The following is a 19,151-nucleotide window of genomic DNA, read 5'->3' on the forward strand; positions in this document are numbered from 1 at the left end:
CCTACCCTTCCCTACCTCATCCATCTCCTCATTCTCATGTTGTCTCTAGCCTTCTCTGCCCAAAGCTCCTCATCCCATCAGCCATTCAACTGGACCTTGCAGACATTCCCGGAAAAACGCATTCTCGCTTATAATGTTACTAGTGTCGCTCCCTCCTTTCTCACGCACGTCTGCCCTCTTGCTGGAATTTCCTTCCGTCCCGAATGCCAAGTAAGCAACATCAGAAAAGCGAAGGTAGGCCACCACTCCTCCTCATCCTGTCGAGGCGGGAATACAGCATGCCTGCTTTCTCGAAACAACCGTCTCCTTGGCCCTCAATTCAACCCTGTGTCTGGTTTTTACATCTGTCCTGCTAGTGCTCGAGGTTGTCATGACCCATCACACTTCTACTGCCCCTCTTGGGGATGTGTGACCATGGCCCATGGATGGTCCGGCACCCCCAACAGAGACCCGTATCTCTCTCTCCAAGTAGCCAACAATTCCCGTTGGGACTTTATTTGGCTGACAGTAAAAAACCCAAATGATGATACATGGCTGGCCGCTCGCCCCTATGGACTCTGGTTGTATATGAGCAACTATGATCGTGGCACTTTGTTTGAAATCCAAAAGCGTGTTGTCTCCGCCCCACCCTCTGCTATTGGTCCCAACCACATCCTTAACCCTCCTCCCTCACCCACTGTTAACCTTCTTCCATCCTCATCTACCCCCCTCAAAATCTCTTCCACCTCGGCCGCCGTCGTCCCTTCTACAAGCCCCACTTCCCCCCCGCTCCAGGTATTCAACCACATCCTCTCATCCCCTCTAGTCCCTACTTCAAACTCCTAAACGCCTCCTATTCCTCTCTCAATGCCTCCCACCCCAACCTCACTCGCTCTTGCTGGTTGTGTCTTTCCCCCAGCCTCCCCCTCTATGATCCACTTGCTATCCCTTCACCACTCTTTACTTCCTCCACCGACGATTCCCCCTCTTCCTGCAATTGGAATCAGTCTACTCATGTCCCACTCACTTTTACGCACATCTCTTCCAAAGGTTTATGCATTCACCCCCGTTCTTCCCACACTCCTAGCCTTACTGTCTGTACCAACTATACCTCCCCAAACATCTCTGCCAAATACTTAGTTCCCCTAAACACCACCCAATGGCTCTGCTCTTCCACCGGACTTACCCCATGCTTATCTGTTGCCACACTTAACAAGACCAAAGAAACGTGTGTTCTCATCCTCCTCACGCCTCGAGTCATCTATCACACTCCTCTACATTTCTTTGAAGCCTTTGATCACACTCAAGAAGCTATCTACCTCCACAAACGCGAACCTATTACTGCTGTACTCACTGTCACTTCCCTCCTAGCTATAGCGGGAGCTGCCATTGGTGTTGCAGCCCTAGCCACACAAGCCTCCGCCCTCCAAAACCTCAGACAAGCAGTAGACTCTGATATCATCTACCTTCGAGATGCAGTCAAGTATCTTAGAGACTCCCTCAATTCCCTTTCGGAAGTTGTCCTGCAAAACCGCCGAGGCCTTGACCTCCTCCTCCTCAAAGAAGGTGGCCTATGTGCAGCTCTGGGAGAAGAATGCTGCGTCTATGCCAACTATACCGGTTTAGTAGACTCCAGCTTAAAAGAACTTGAAAAAGGTCTCAACCGACCCCTCCTCCCCTATCTCCTCCCGTTACTAACCCCAGTTCTGCTCATCATCCTAGGTCTCACCGTTGGTCCTTGGGCCATTCGACGAATCATCCGCCTTGCCAAAGATCACGCTGACAGTGTATTTTCCTCGTTTGTTCAAATCCATTACCACCGTCTTGCTACCTCTGATCTCGCTCCTCAATCCTGCCCTTGTCCTCGCCCCCTTTCCCACCGTACTTCCCGCCTGTGAAGCTGCTTGCTGTGAAACTCCCTGACCTTAGCCGCCGGCATGGGTTTGTTTCCCTCAGCGTAAAGGGCTTGGGTGCACCCTCCGCCCCCCTTTATTGCTATACGTCTGAGAGTCCTTCGCGGTTAAACCAGCCACAGCACTATCCACCCCAAAAAAAGCATGCGCAATATCATGTTAGATATTTCGTCTAGCACCGGCACGCACCGACCCTAAGGGCTATGCATACATTCTGGCCAAATGATATGTCATTTGCCCATCGCCAGTCAATTCTACCCCTTTTTTCTCTCACCCTCCACAGCCCATCCCTCTATTCTCTCACGCCCCTTTTTTTTTATAAAACAAAAGGAGCAATTGTTGCTGCCTCCCTTCACCCCTCCTCCTAGCCCTTGTTATCTCCCTTTTCCAGCCGTTGCTATCCTTCCCGCCAGTCCCGCCCACTTAGCCAACTCATAATCTGCCCCCTTCCTTAGTTACCGCTTACCTCATAGCTGCCTGCACGGCTCCGCCTATCCACTACCGCCCCGTAGTTAATCCGCCCCAGCTCCTACCCCTCCCTTAACCCGACCCTATATAATCAAGTGTATTTCCGCAATAAAGTGGACTAGCTCACTCTCACAGGCTGTCTCCGTGGTTTTTACCAAGCATCCCCCACACCTGGAGAACCTAGGCCTACGCGCTGGCCTAGGGGCTCACCGCCGAGCCGTGGAAGCGCGCCTGGTCCTCGTGGGTTGCTAACTCAAAGTAGCAAGCTCAAAATAGCAAACCCACAGCACTCTTCATCATCTCTTCTTTTGTATGTTCACTTTCAGAGGCCATTTCTTCAAGCTCACCAATCCTTTCTTCTGCCTTCTCAAATCTGCTATTACATGATTTGAATATTTTTTAATTTCATTGATTGCACCTTTCATTCCCATAAGAGCTCCTATTTTTCTATGTATGCTTTCAAATTCTTCTTTGTGCTCAGCCAATGTCTTCTTAATATCCTTAATCTCTTTAGCCATCTCATTAAATTTATTAAGGAGATTTGTTTGAACATCTGTAATTAGTTGTCTCAACGCCTTTATGTCATCTAGAGGCTTATCTTGTTCCTTTAATTGGGCCATAGTTTCCTGTTCTTGGTGTGGATTGTAATTTTTTGTTGGTGTCTTCGCCTCTGACTTACTAGAGTATTTATTCTGGGTACATTTTTTCTCTCCAGTTTAGGGCTTCCTATCATTTCTTCCTTGCTAGTTATGCAGTAGGAGCCAAGCATGTGGTTGGTGCTATAAGCTGTGGAGGCTTAAGCTGCCCTCATTGCACCAGGGACCAATGAAACTTCTTCCAACTTTCTCCTTTGCCAGGGGTAGGGACAGAGTCACAGCTATGTGAAATAATCCACGTTCAGGTCTAGACTGTAGTTGCCCAGAGACACTGATGAAGTTTCACATCCCTTTCTCCCCTACTTGGGGTGGGGTGGGGCTGCAGGTGTGGGCAGCAATCTATGCAGTATAGAGCCTAAGATGACTGTAGTTGCCCTGGTAGACTTCTGATTTTCAGTCTATGCCAGTCAATGTTCCCTGTAGTTACCTGTATAGGCTAGCACAGGGCTCCTCAGCCTCCTCCCTGCCAGAGGCTGGGCTAAAGCCTAGGTGGGCCACAGGCTGATCTGTGTGAAAGAAACTGTCAGCCTGCCTTCCCCTCAGGGTGGGGGCAGAGTCAGAATGGTGGCTACTGGGCTCTTTCTGACTTGGGCTGGTTTACACCCCAGCTGTTCCCAGGGTTATCTCTTAGCCAACCAAGTCTCCCAATCAGTAGCTGAAATCGGCAGCCAATCGTCTCCTCCTCTCTGTTTCTGGGAAATGGAACTTCCAATTCCTGTCACAGAGCAGCTCCTGACATGGCTTGTGCCACCAGAGTAGGACTATCACTGGCCTCTGCGTCTTGGCCAGTAATTTCCAGGAGAGGATGGCATAGGTACCCGCAGCTTACTCCCTGCTGGAGGTGGTACTGAGACCTAGGCTAGACCTGCAGTATGATCTGTATGGGAAGAAGCCCCCAAACAGGTGCTTTAAATAGTGCTGGGTGATTACTAACTGCCCTGTAGCAAGAACTGACTCTAGGAGTATCTTACTCTGCCACCATCTTGCTCTTTGTTCAGGAAGATAGACTTTTAAAGTTGAGTCAATAAATATTTTTATAGGAAATTACATCTGTTCCAATATTATAGATAGAAAACTGTGTTTGTTCAGCTAAAATTATAATTTAGTTTGTCATAGAGGTTGACTTCATTTCCTAACCATGTGACAATCTTTTGACTATAACCTCATTTCTCTAGTTCTAGCAGATTTTTTAGAATTAGGAAGGTTTATCTACACATTCCTACTTGCAAAACAACATTTTATTTGGAAAATAAAACAAACAAATGGCTCTATCAGTTAATGCTTTCAAAAAAATAGGAACGTATACAATGTGTATAGAAGCATTTATTCATAATAGATAAACTCTCGAATCAAACTAAATGTCCATCAAAGAGAGATGGATAAAAAACAATTGTGGTGGGGAAAGGGTATTACTCAGTTGGCTGAGTACCTGTTTCCCATGTATAAGGTCCTTGGTTCAATCCCTGGTGCCTCTCAAAACAAACAAACAAACAAACTGCAATTGTGGTATATTCATAGAAAGAACAAACTACTATAACTTGAAACATTAATGAATCTCAGAAAGCATTATGTTGAATAAAAGAAGCCAGACACAAAAGGATGCATGCTTTATTATTCCATTTATATGTGTTCAAGAGCAGGTTAAACTAATTGGTGATGATAGAAAATAGATGAGAGATTACCTCTTGGGTGTACACTTAAGGTCTGTGCATTTCACAGAATGAGAATTTGCCTCAATTACAAAACAACACCCACTACCCACTTGTGATGAGAGGATACAATGAAGGGAGCATCTGGTCTGGGAGTTATAATACCTAAATTCAAGGTTCAGAGATTACAGACATTCCCCTACACTTGTTTCCTTCATCTTAATTCCACCTGCAATAAAACTACATTATCTAATCTCTCTTGCAACCTCAAAGGAGGGGACACGCAGCTGTTTTGTCCCTTCCTCCTTCTTGATGTTAGGAATGCTGCCATTATGACTGGAGATCTAGCAGCCATGTTGGATCATGAGGTTACCTTGGAAGTGAGGATGTAAATAATGGAAGAACAAAATAGAGTACCTTTACATCCAGAACTGTCTACCTCTTGAGTTCTATCTTGTTTAAGCCACTAATGTTTTGGATTATCTATTCCAAAATCATATTAGGTTTAGGTTAAAATCTAATCTAAATGGTGTATCAATCTTCATGACTGCATACTAAACATAATTAACACATATTCCATTGGTTTTGAATGATTGTCATTAAACTCCAGTGAAATAATGGAGGTGAAAGGATTTTGAAATATGCACAAGGTATTCTGCAAATACATAGCATAGCAATTACTCACTAATAAATCCAAACTGGTCTTTCAGACATTTTCCTGCACTTTGGAAAGTCAGAATCTTTTTCATTACAAAATAGTATACTAATATCCAAAAAAAAGCTCACTTCTATATTTCAACTAAAATGATACAAAAGCAAGTTTTTCTCTGGTTCCAAATGGTCTCACATGTGAGTCGAGCTTTCCCCAAATATTAAAGATAAATGTTTATACCACTCGATCTATTTTATTCATTCAGCAATTATTAGACACCTACCATCTGTCACTCATCATGCTAAGTACTAAAGCAGAGCAATTTGCCTAAAATCAACTCACCACCTAGAAATTTGCTAGATGACCAAATTATCAACAGTTAATTCACGGAATACCCAATTCCACAATTTAGCTGTTAGGCACATGGCCTAATAAAGATGTAAAATAATTACACTGAATTATTAATTTAAAAAAGACATACTTCCATTTTCAATCTAGTCTATTGCGTTTCCTCTTAAATAGGAAGCCCTGAAAACATGACTTTTAAAGCACATGAACAATTGATATTCAAAAGATTTAGAATGAAAAATCCATAAAATGTAAAAGAGCAATTGAAATATGCCAGCTTGACAGAAACTTGCAGGGACTGTTTCCAGATAGTTCAAATCAAGGGTAAAGCATTGGGCAGCAGGAAGGACTCAGCAGTACCCATGCTCAGTAAAGTCTCTATAAAGAGCTGTGATGTAAGTATGCCCTAATAAATATTACCCACTTTAACCCAATCCACTGACTTTTCTCCTTTGTTTTCATATGCAGATTTACCAATTCAACTCTAGTAAGTCTGTGCTGGGTAACCAGTCATCACCAAACCTCAGGAGCATGCAACAGAAGCATTTATTTTCAAGCTCACGCGTCTACAGGTCCATGAAGGCAGCGCAGCTCCAGGCTGCACTTCCGTAGGTCAGTTAGGGAAGCTCTGCTCCAGGTACGTGTTCTGCAGCCCAGGCAGAGGACCAGCAGCAAGCCAGAGAAAGCCCTCATGATGGTGGCAGAGACACAGGAGGGCGAGCAGACACACATGAACTTCTTTAGGCCTAGCCTTTAACTGGCATCTTGCCATTATGACCCACATTCCATTAGATAAGCCGTCATGTGGCTGAGCTCAAAGTCAAAGGGTGGAAAACACAAGTGAGCTTTTTGTGGGAAGATTGCAAAATTGCATGGAAAAGAGCACAGGGACAAGAAGTAAAGAACTGGGGCCAGTTTTTCAATCTGGCATAGGCAGGCTTGGTTTAACACATGTGAAAACATACCGAGGCAAAATTACTCATCTTTTACTTGTACCTGTACCTGTCCCAATCTCAGGAGAGTAAATCCAAGAATTACAAGAAGGAGGTAAAGCTTCTGATCAGATATAAAATCCTTAATATATATTATTTTCAAGAAAACCAAAATTAAAATACATAAAAATTCCCCCTATACACTACTCATTACAGAGTCAGCAAAACATATGTGCTATAAACATTATTTAAAGTTAAAAGAAATATGCTTTTGGTGAATCAAAAATTCAGCAAATTAGTCATGTACATGGTAATTCACTAAATTAGAAAATTGCTATTTGGTGACTTCATTTGCAGTGAATGAGCCTAGCACTGTAAGTGTAGGTGTATACATATATATATAGGTGAATAAAACTCATTCACTGCCTTCACAGACTCCAAAGACAGTTTGGTTCCTATTCTCAACTCCCAGGCACTCATATCTCAGAATCTCAGAATCAGGAGAGATAATAAGGATCTACTCTCAGGAAAACCATGACATTAAGGGAGATGGTTCTTGTGCATGGTTCCAAACTTTCACATAAAAGAAACTGACTCCCAGACAGTTCACATCACAACCTGAAATGAAACAGACACGAAGTGGTGGAGCTGGGTTCTCCCAAGTCTGCACGAGAGTCAGATCTCTTAACCACCTCATTATAGGCAGATGCACCAGCCTCCAATACATCGTCTCCATCAAAACTCCCTATGGCAGACACTCCTTCCTTAATGACAGAAACTTGGCATTCCTCAAGCAGCGATGTGCCAAAATGAAGGGGGAAACTGGCTGGTCTAAACCAATGGTATCATGCCAATTCCTGCTGCCAATATTCACTTTCCCAGCTTCCTTTGCATCAAGGCATAGACAAGTGACCTAGTTCAGGTCAATAAGAATAGGTATAAGAGAAATTGTCCTGGGGAGTTTCTGGGAAATATTTCCCAATATAAAAGCATAGCCCCACCCTCCTCTCAAGTGAGGATATGATGGCTGGAGATGCTGTAGCTATCTTGCAACCAGGAGGGGCCAGCCAAGAGAACTGAAGAGAAAATAACCCAATACGCTGGCATTATACAATTAACAAGCCAACCTTGGAATTACTGGCCAAGGCTATAGTAAAATAAAACGATTATGGACACTAAAATTTGGATTTCATATACTTTTCATGTGTCACAAATTATTCTTTTGGTTATTCTTAAACCATTTAAAGATACAAAAACCATTCTTAGGAAAGTGGCTATGGCTCAAGCAGTTGAGTTCCCGTTAACCATTTAAGGACCTGCGTGGATCCCTGGGAACTTCGGGTAAAGAAAAAAAAAGGTGTCCCAGCAGAGGTGGAGCAGAGAGGAACAGACCTCCCTGCAATGCAGCAACTCACCAAAAAGACAATGATGCAACCAAATAGGAAAAAAAAGACATCGGGAGCGGGGACTGCATTTGGTTTAAGCAATTGTTCATCAGGTTGTGTTATACTTACAATTGATGCATTCTTAAATGCATCACTACCCTTACCTCGCTGCCCAGATAACAAGTGTCTAGAAAGAGGAGGATCTTATAAAATTGTTCAAGTTAAAATATAAAGTTGAATGAAAACTTTATCATATTTCATCTCCCAGAGACACTTACATTCTAAAAATAACCTTCCCTAGGAAATAAAGCTCCTACTGTGGGACTGTAGGCACTGGGATCAGGTTAATGGTGTGATGAAACCAAATGAAGTAGAGAAACTTCCTGATATTCCCCCAAGGTCACACTGCAATGAGAGAAAAAGACAAAACATGAATCTCTGTCTCCAACTGCCACAATCTTTCCACAATACCACAGCAGGTTAACACAAAGAGATGATGTGAATATATCCATGGTCACATGGCTAGCAGATTACAGAATGAAGAGTTCAGTCCAGGTGATTTCTCTCTGAAATATTCCCGCACTAGAGAACATTGAAGAAGTAAAGGAAAGCAGCCAATTTTTAACATTCTTTGAAATGCTAAGAACTATGAGAGAGGACTTTAATTGGCACCATGCAGTAAAAACAGCTCATCTAAATTACAACAAAATCTATGAACAGGTTAACTTTTATTCTAATCATTCATGGTTAACTAAAATCACATGGTTTATTTGGTCCCTTGTTCTTGCTGTATAATTTTTCAAGTTTTCTTTTTTATTCCATCCCTGAATTCACTTTCTTGCCCCACAACCTCCTCATGGCATTTTTTACCTCTGCATTCCTCAGTGTGTAGATGATGGGGTTCAGCATGGGGGTGATCACCGTGTAGAACACGGCCACCAGCTTGTCCTCAGTGAAGGTGGAGGAGGGCCGCATGTAGAGGAAGATGGCAGGTCCAAAGAACAGGAGGACCACTGTGATGTGGGAAGCACAGGTGGAGAGGGCTTTGCGCCTTCCTTCTGCTGAATGGTTCCTCAAGTTGACCAAGATGATGATATAAGAGGACACCAAGATGAAGAAGGAGAAAACAGAGATTAAGCCACTGTTGGCCAACACAATAACCCCCTCCACAGAAGTGTCAGTACAGGCAAGCTTGAATAGGGGATGGAGGTCACAGAAGTAGTAGTCAATTACATTGGGGCCACAGAAGGGCAATTGGACAGTGACAAGGATCTGTACCATGGAATGAATTATTCCCCCAAGCCATGAACCAGCCACCAGGAAGTGGCACACAGCCTGGCTCATCATGGTTGTGTAGTGCAGGGGCTTGCAGATGGCCACATAGCGGTCATAGGCCATCACTGTAAGCAGGATGATCTCTGTGACTCCAAAGAAGTGGAAGAAGAAAATCTGAGTCAGACAACCATCCAAGGAGATGGTCTTAATCTTGGTCAATAAGTCTGTGATGAATTTAGGGACTACAGTAGAGGAGTAACTGATCTCCACCAGGGACAGGTAACTAAGGAAGAAGTACATGGGAGAATGCAGACTCTTGCTGATGATGACTGTCAGGACGATGAGGCCATTGCCCACCACTGTAGCTACATACACAGGAAGAAACACCACAAAGCACACTCTTTGCACTTCCAGATCCTGGAAAAGGCCAGTGATAATCAACTCAGTCACATTATTTGACCTGACCATGGATTCCATTCAGGTGTTCCAGAAGTCAGAAAGTGAGAGGACTGCAATAAAAGAATTTTAATATCAATTCATCTCATTTATAGCACTATAGAGGATGTAAACATTTTAAAAGCACTTAGTGCTCAATCTTCATTTATTCAATAGGTACTCATTTAGCATTTACTCTTAACCCCCTATTATCAGTGTACAGATTAGGAAATTAAGAGAAATAATTATTTGCCCAAAATCAGACCAAAGGGGGTGAATTCTGCAACTCAGAACCAGGCTTTCTAACTCTCATCCAGGATTCTTTATAGTTCACCACAGAATATTCTGAATATATAGGTTAATAGCCTGTATCTTTATTTTCTCATTGCATTTTGATAGCTCTCTCCCATTAAGGAATCCCCACAACACATCCCTGCTTCTGAATTCCTTGTTTCCTCCATTTATGACTCAAAGAATCATCAGCCCATTGATAATTCCCCCTTTGCAAAAGATTCTCTGTACTCTTTACTTTACTCAACTATCCGAGTCCTAAATTTACTCGGGTTAGACTCCTTCACCATTCTTGCAGCTTCAAAAACTATTTTAATATGGCAAATTCTCAGATATTCTGGGGACTGTACCAGGAAGTTTCTCTACTTCGTTTGTCCCCTTCACCCCACTAACATGATTCCAATGCCTACATTCCTACAGTAGGAGCTTTATTTCCCAGGAGAGGGTCATTGGTAGAATGTAAACAACACTGAGAGGTGATATATGATAATACTTTCATTCAACATTAATATCTTAACCTGAACAGTTTTATAAGATCTTTCTCTTTGCAGACACTTGTTATTTGGGGAACAAGGTAAGGAATGTAACACAGTCAGGAATGCATTCAGTTGTAAGTATAACACAGCCTGATAAACAATCATTTAAACCAAATGCAGTCCACCCCCTGTTTTCTTATGACTGTGAACTAAGAATGTTTTTTCTATTTTTTATGGCTTAAAAATAATCAAAAAATGAATAATTTGTGACACATGAAAGTTACATGAAATATCCCTCAAAGCTGCTGCAGGTCGTTATCCTAACCAAATCAAAGTCAGAACAGTATAATTCCCAGGCAGAATATATTCTATGGAGCATAAAGAGGGCTAATGGTCCCTTGCAGAAGAAAACAGGATCATGGAAGCAAGAAGAGACTGCCTACCCAAGAGCATGAGGTTTCAGGGAAGGTATATACAACAGAGAAATTACATCAAAACTCACGGCCAAAACAAGCAATATTGTCAAATTCATCCTGGTGTGCCCTTTCCACTAGGGGCAATGATGTGGGCTCCAGGCACCCAAAATTATTAGGAGTATCTGGCACTATCTCAGCACCTTGGGAGCCCGGATAACTGAATGGCTTAAAGAAAAGAGGGCAAGTCTCCTCAAGAACCACTACAACCTCACCCATGAACCCAGGGAAATTATTTGGTCAGGGTAAAGGTTAGAGGATAGCACTATGTAATAGAGTAACATGGGATCTACAGGCAGGTATGACCTGGAAGATATTTTGATGACCCCATCACCTTCCTAGCCTCCCAGACTTGTCGTATTTGATTCATGCCTTCCTGTCATCTCTCATATCCAGTCAGTCACTACAACATATTAATCTTAACTTTAAATCATCTCTCCACATGCCCTTTTCCTCCATTTCTACTGCCACCATTTTCTTGCACGCCATCAGCTCATGCCTGAAATACCAAAGTCTCTTAGCCTTCATCCATCCTGAACACTGAAGCCTGAAAATTGTTTCCTAGATTCTTCTTTCCTCAGATCCCTCCACTGCTTGTAATGATCAGGGCATTCCTTCACTGGAACTGCCATCTTCTTCCCTCAACTTTTCCATCTATATCCTACTCACTCCCCAATTCCAGTTCTCATCCCACCTGTTCAAGGACACCTCCTGCCTTAAATACTCCAACACAGATGTCTCTCTCGAACACTGTAGAAGGCCTCAGGTGATTTTCCCTAAATAAAACCTAGCCATGTTACTTCTAACTAAAGTTTCTCATTATCTTACCTTTGCTCTCAGCAGCATAAATTCTAATACTCTTAGCAAGGAATTCAAGGTCCTTTTTGAACTGACCATCACCTATCTTTGTAGCCTTACTTATTGGCATTCCCCAAATGAACACTATACAGTTATTTACTAACCCAAGGGATCTTATCATCCTTCTCTGTGCTTAGGATTCCTTTCTCTTCAGAATGCATGAGGAACTTCTTTCCATACGAATAATGTATTCCCTCCTTTGGGCTCCTGTGGGACTTTATCATGCTTTCTTACAGCTATTAACAGATTATCTTATAATTATACCTTCTCTGCTTTGTTTTCAACTAAGAAATACAGTGTTTTGGTATTCAAATTTATTTTTTAATGTTTTTCTAAAATCTTTATTATAAATTACATTTTGGTTATTTATAATAGCTACCGGGTATTTCAATAGTACTTACTATGTGCCAGGCATTTTATAAGTGCTTTATATGCATTAGTTCACTTAATTCTCACACCAAAATTGTAACAAGAGTGTTATCATGACTGTTTTACATATGAAGAAAAAGAGCCACAGAGAAGCAATGAATTTGCCTAAGGTTACATACCAGTAAAGCCAGGAATTGAATCCTAGTAGCCTAACTACAGAGCCTGTGCTGTAACCATGACCCTATGCCATTTCTAGGTACATAACATACAAACGGAGAGTTATAAATAACTATGCACTTTCACTAAAATTCCAAGGTTTATTTATTTACCAACACAAACATACACATCTCTTCTCAGTTTGAATTCAACCAAATTTTTGATCCACTGGAGAAATTAAGGAAAAGCCTATTCCAATTAGCCTGAGAGACCACTTGGAAAGAAGGAAGGATCATGTAAGTTCCAGTTAATCCAGGCTTCATCCTGGAATGATGGGGAATACCTGATAGCTTTCATCCTTGAAAACTTCCTTTTCCTTTTCTGTTCACCTATGCCTCTTCTGTTTTAATCCCTCTCTGCTCCTCATCCTCACCCCATTCTCACTATCTCTCCCACTTAGCTTCTAGCAAATACCTCATCTGTCCCACAATGCTGCCTTACCTAAAATCATGGAGAGAAAACGTGGCCAGCAGATAAAATCATAAATCTGCACGTGAGCATGTGGACTCCATGTCAGGGAAACTGCTGGACTTGAAACCAGAGCGTAATGATAAAATGTGGACAATGAATAAAGAAAGATATTAGAGAGAACCTGATGGGCTTATGCAATTGATCTCAGAGTGAATCATATAACCTCCATCTCCAGTCACACTCTCAAACTTCGTAATTCCCAAATGGTACTTTGCAGAATCCCAAAATTGTAGAAAGACTTTAGGAATCATCAAATCCAACCACTTCATTTTACAAATGCCCAAATAGGTGTATTGACTTGCCCTAAGTCCATTGGCTGCTTAGAAACTTTACACCTTATTTCTGGTTACATCACCTACCTTTGGGTGAGGAAATCTGCTGTGATTTGGGTCTGCCTTGGAGCAAGTAATTGGTCAAGATGGAATTCAGCAGCACTGAGGTCCTTCCAATTCAGCATGAAGTTAGCCACTCTGTTGAAATAGATCATTATTCAAGGAAATATTCTGGGTTGGGAAGTATAGGATTCTACTCTGTAAATCTGGTCACTGGGCAAGCAAGGTCCCTTCCTGATATCATAAACCCAGCTGATTTTTCATGGAAGGGCCCCAATGAGCAAAATCTCTGTCATACTACAGCAAGTCAGTCTGAGGATGCTGCTGAAAAGAATTTAGAGAGATTTTACTTTAACTCCTTTGTTGATATATGAGATGACAGGGGCTGAGTGAGATTAATTAGCTTCCCCAAACCACACACTAGTTATTTGCCCAATTACTAACTCAGAAAACAGTGCTCTTTCAACAACACTACACTGTTTTCTGGTGGCATTGTTTTAGTAGTTGCTACTGTGTTTCAAGGATCAGACCTTGTCCCCAAAGGCAAATCACCAAAGGTCCTGCAAGCTTTTAGAAAACAAAGAAGATGGTATCTAAGATGAAGCACTCAAAAAAGGGAAATTCATAGGATCTGTATCTGGGTTCATATTTGAATTTCTAATATCTAAGAAATAAACAAAAGCCACAGAGCCTTTAAGTGAACCCAGAGATTCTAAGATCCTGTTTTAAATATGGAAAACCTATATACCCACTTAGAGTCCGAGGGTTGTGATTAAATGCTGAAATTATTAAACTATTTTAAATAAATTACGTCAAACACTAAAATCAACAGACCAATTTCTCCAGGGGATTTCTTTTCTGGAGGGAAAAATTTTTCATAATAAACTATGACTTGGGGAAGGGCTCAAAATCTATTTTAATTAATTTAGTGAGATTTCTGCAAAGTTTTTGCACCCAATAATGATGTAGTAATACAAGAAAGTTGAATTAAGGCATGAAGGAAATTTTCTGCCAGTCTTGTCTACTGGCAATGAAAACAAGAACCTGATTCACATAAAACTTGAAAATTAGCCTAGTATTATATAGTGTCTAAGAGTTACCTCCTGAAAGCCTATTTGTTGCTCAAATGTGGCCTCTCTCTAAGCCAAACTCAGCATATAAACACACTACCTTCCCCCCAGCATGGGACATCACTCCCAGAGATGAGCCTCCCTAGCACTGAGGGATTATTACCAAGCACCAACTAGCAATGCATTTGGAAAAAGACCTTGACTAAAAGGGGTAAATATTAAATACAAATGAATTTTTATGCCTAGGAGATTTCAAAGTGAGTCTGAAGGTCATTCCAGAGGTTATGCTTATGCATGTCTCAGCAGGATCTCATTGACTGTCACGGTAAACAGGGCCTCAAATAGCAGGGTTCCTGAGGGCTCTAGAGACATATAGACACTATAGGTAGTGCAGACAATCTCAGAAATTCAGCACCCTGGCTGTGGGACTTACTTTCGAATATATGCTCCCCAATGTAACAGAGTTAGATTCGTTTACAATTTCCCTACATATGACTCCTCCCTCCCTTTTATTTGAACCTATACTCATTAGATATATGTCCCAGAGACCAAAATCTCCTGTCTGTTCATATGCCAGTTGATCCCTGAATCTCAGTAGAGTTGCAACACTTACTCTCCAGTTCATTGGATTTAACTAGGACAACTAATGAAAGGATGATGATGGACAATGTCCATCCCAAAAATAAACAGAGAGTATCCACAGCTGTAAGCAGACAGTTCCATTAATCTGTCCCATGGGATCTAAAACCCCTCTCAATTATCAGCAGAGTGGGCATTAACTTTCCAAAATCCTCAGTATTGAGGAATGAACAAACACAAGGGAGGAATGCAACTATGGACTAAAATATACTTATTACTCTAGCAAAGGAAGAGCTCTTATCATTGAAATAAAGGTAGTGGCCACGAGAAATTCTGAGGGAAGGGAGAGGGATGAACAGGCGTTAACATGGGGCATTTTGGAGACATTGGAATTTTTCTGCATGACATTGCAATGATGGATACAGGCCATTAAATATTTTGTCAAAATTTATAAAATTGTGCAGTACAAAGTGTAAACTATAATGTAAACTATAGATCATGGTTATAGCAATGCTTCAATATGTGCTCATCAACATAAGAAATGTACCACACTAATGAAACATGCTGATAATGGGAGAAAGTGGTAGAGGGGATGAGGGTATACGGGAATCCTGTCTATTTCTGTTGTATCATTTATGTAATCTAAAGTCTCTTTAAAATTTAAATTTAAAAATTTAAATTTAAAAAAAATTAAAGTGTAAACTAAAAAAGGAGGATAACTAGAGAAGAAAAGGAAGACTGGACCAGGAAGACAGGAAACCTGGGCACTAGCACTGGTTTGGTAATTAACTCTCTGACCTTAGCCATATAATGTCACCTTCCACTTCTCAGTCTCTCCTGTTTCCATTTTTATAAAAATAAAAGAGGTGGGCTAGATTATTACCATTGTATCTTTTATTTGTAATATTCATGTCTAAAGTCACTTACTCTTCTTGTGCCTCAGTCTCTCCATCAAAAGATGATAGCAATAATAAGACAACATGGCGGGAATTTCTCTAAAAGAGGTGGCATTCATTCAGCCATTTATTTATTCATTCAATAAATAGTACTGAGAACTATTATGTACCAAGCCTTCTTCTGGATAGTGGAAATTTTGTAGTGAAAATTCTCTAGACTCATGAACATTAAATCCTCTCATATGCCTATTAGGCCATAATGGAAATAAAGACAGGCAATGAACAAATAAAGTTTAGTATATAATAGGTAGTTATAGGTCCTATGGAGAAAAATAAAATCAATTAAGGATGATAGGGATGCTAGTAGATATTATTTTATATAGGATAGTAAGGAAAATCCTCTTTGTAAACGTGACATATGAAGAGACATATCTGATAGAAGTGAGGGAGTGAGCTATGAAAAGATCTAGAAGAAAAGGAACAGAAAGTGTAAAATCCTTGAAGCAAGAGTATTTGAGAAACAGTAAGTCCAGGAGACTAGAATAGAGGAATCACAGTGGAAAGTGGTAGCAAAACAGCTCAAAAAGTTAGCAGGTGGCCATGGTAAGTCCAATAAGCCAGAGGGCATTGCATCCATCATCCATGTGGAATCTAAGCTCCCTCTTGATGTAGAGGGGAACTAGACATAACCATCCAAGGGTCCACAGGATGGAGGAATAGAGTATGGATTAGAGTGGACTTACTGGTGTTCTGCTGGAGAACTATTTTGATTAGTAAGGGAAGAAATTGTAATATTGATGTGGAGAAAGTGACCACGGTAACTGCTGATGGTAGGAAGAGGGAAGAAAAGATATGATGTGGGGGCATTTTCAGGATTTGGAGTTGTCCTGGGTGGTGCTGCAGGGACAGATACTGGAGACTGTGTGTCCTGCCATGGCCCACTGGGTGGACTGGAGGAGAGTGTAGGCTATAATGTGGACCATTGAGCATGTGGTGCAGCAGTGCTCAGAGATGTATTCATCAAGTGCAGTGAACGTCCCATGATGATGGAGGAGGTTGTTGTTATGGGAGGAGTGGGGTAAGAGGGGTGGGAGGTATATGGGGGTATATGTTACATTTAAAAAATAAATAAAGACAAAAAAAAAAAAAGACTTCCTCTGGCATCAAAGCCATTTTGCCCATCCATGTGGAAGACCAGATGTGCTGAAGGATTAACAGCCCTAGTAGCAGCCTTCAACAATGGCTGATGATAGCTGGTGTATAAACACCCCAGTTCTCTCACCTGTCAGGTGGAGTAACTCAGAAACATGTTTTCTGCTCCCAGTGTTGCCTAGTGGGATTAAGCTTCCATTGCTCACAATGATAAATAACCTAGTAATACATCCTTTATTGGCTGCCTTCTTTCCTTTTCTCACTTCCTCACTCCTCTATCAGGATGCCCTTTGCATCCCAAATTAATTATTTGCACTCCAATCCTTGTCTTAGAGTCAGCTTTTGGGGAACCCAACCTGAGCAAGCTTGCTAAATCAAGTTTCTGCATCCATATATGGTAAATATTCTAAATACTAGCAGAGCCCTATACCTAAACCCAACAAATAGAGTACAAAGAAAATTAAAAACCCATTATAGACCAACCTCATGACAAAACTTCTCAGAGTTGTAAATGCTCATTTTCTTGATCCTCGTCCCCATGCATTCCTTAAACACACGAATCTAACTTTCATCTGCAGTAATCCACCAAATTTATTCCCATCAAGGTAAAAACGACCCGTCAGTTTGGCAAGTCTAAATCTATCCTCTTTCTTACTAACTTTTCAGCCACATTCCAACCAAATGAACATTCACTTTTGCTCAAAATGCTTTCCTACCTTGACCTCCTTACACCATGTTCTCTTTGTTTTCTTCCCACCTCCTGTCTAGGTCTTTCCTGATCTCGAAAGTTTTGAGAAATCAAAGAGGGCCCTCTTTTCTTACTATTTTCTTACCCCAGTGATTTTATCCAGGTCAAATGATTTTAAATAGCCTCCTATGTAATATTGATTCTCAAAATTACATTTCTAGTTTCTGCCTTTCCGTGACCCAGCAACACACATGTTGACGTACCTGTCTTCTGGACCTAGTAATCATATAAACACCTTATACATAATACATCTTAAAGAGGACTCCTTGTTTTCTCTCCCAAAGTTATTTCCACCATCTTACTCTCTATCTCTTTAAAAAAAACTTCATATACACCTGTTTGTCACACCAAAGACTTGTGAATCATTCTCAATTGCTTCCATAACGCATTCCCTATAAGCAGATCCTAATAGTTCAACCTCAAAAACACAAAAACCAAGAGAATATCAAATTCCCATCCTGGAGAACTCTGCCACATTCTCTAATGGGACATCAAGAATCCCCCAAGTACAGGGACGGTGACTAGTAAAGAAAGATGGTCCACTGATGGGCCCTTGATATTGATGACTGTACTTATGAACCTTTTCTTTTGAAATTGAAACCTACCTAGCATTATAGGGTGCTTAAGAGTTACTTCTTACAAGACTCCTTGTTGCTCAAATGTGGCCTCTCTCTAAGCCAAACTAAGCATGTAAATGCATTACCTTCCCCCCTAGCATGGGACATGACTCCTAGGGATGAGCTTTCCTGGCACCAAGCGATTACTACCAAGCTCCAACTAGAAAAAAACCTTGGCCAAAAGGGGAAAGGGTAAAGACAAATGAGTTCACATGGCTAAGAGGTCATTCTAGAAGTTACACTTTTGCATGTCTCAGCAGGATCTCATTGGCTGCCATAGTAAATACCAGGGCTCCTAAGGGCTGGGTGGAGACACCCAGACATTATAGGCAAGGCAGACAGCTCAGAAATTTGATGTGCTGTCAGTGGGGTCCCACTGGGGGATTTATGCTCTCCAGTGTGACAGAGTTGGACACAGTTGTGGTTTCCCTACACATACCTCTTCTGCCCCTTCTATATGAACCTATAGTTAGTATTAGAGTGGATATGTGTATGTCCAAGAGACTTACATCTCTGGACTTTCCATGTGCCAGTAGGGCCTTGGATCTCAACAATATTGTAACATCTACTCTCCAATTCATTGGACTCATTCAGGAAAATTAAAAAATAAATGATGATGGACAATGACCAACCCAAGGAATAGACAGTTTCTGCAACTGCAAGAAAGATAGTCCCATCCATCTGCCCCATGGGATCTAAGCCCCCTCTCAATTAGAGTCAGAATAGGCATCACCATCCCAGAATGTTCAGGATTGGGAAATGAACAATGGACTAGAGTAGATTTACTGTTACTCTACTATAGACTTATTGCTTTCAAGCAATAGAAAAACTTTATCATTGATGTGGAGGCAGTGGCCACCAGAGATTCTGAGGGGAGGGAGAGGGAAAAACAGATGCAATACTGGGGCATA

General features: G+C 41.4%; 1 protein-coding gene across 1 annotated transcript; it reads right to left on the reverse strand.

Moving 5' to 3' along the window:
• Nucleotides 1-8,795: 8,795 nt before the first annotated feature.
• On the reverse strand, nt 8,796-9,725 carry LOC101446510 (olfactory receptor 4B1-like). Its single transcript, XM_004457986.2, has one exon. The coding sequence runs from the start codon at nt 9,723-9,725 to the stop codon at nt 8,796-8,798; it is 930 nt and encodes a 309-aa protein (XP_004458043.1).
• Nucleotides 9,726-19,151: the final 9,426 nt, after the last annotated feature.

Source organism: Dasypus novemcinctus, chromosome 10 (assembly GCF_030445035.2).
Source record: "Dasypus novemcinctus isolate mDasNov1 chromosome 10, mDasNov1.1.hap2, whole genome shotgun sequence".
In the NCBI taxonomy this organism is placed as follows: domain Eukaryota; kingdom Metazoa; phylum Chordata; class Mammalia; order Cingulata; family Dasypodidae; genus Dasypus; species Dasypus novemcinctus.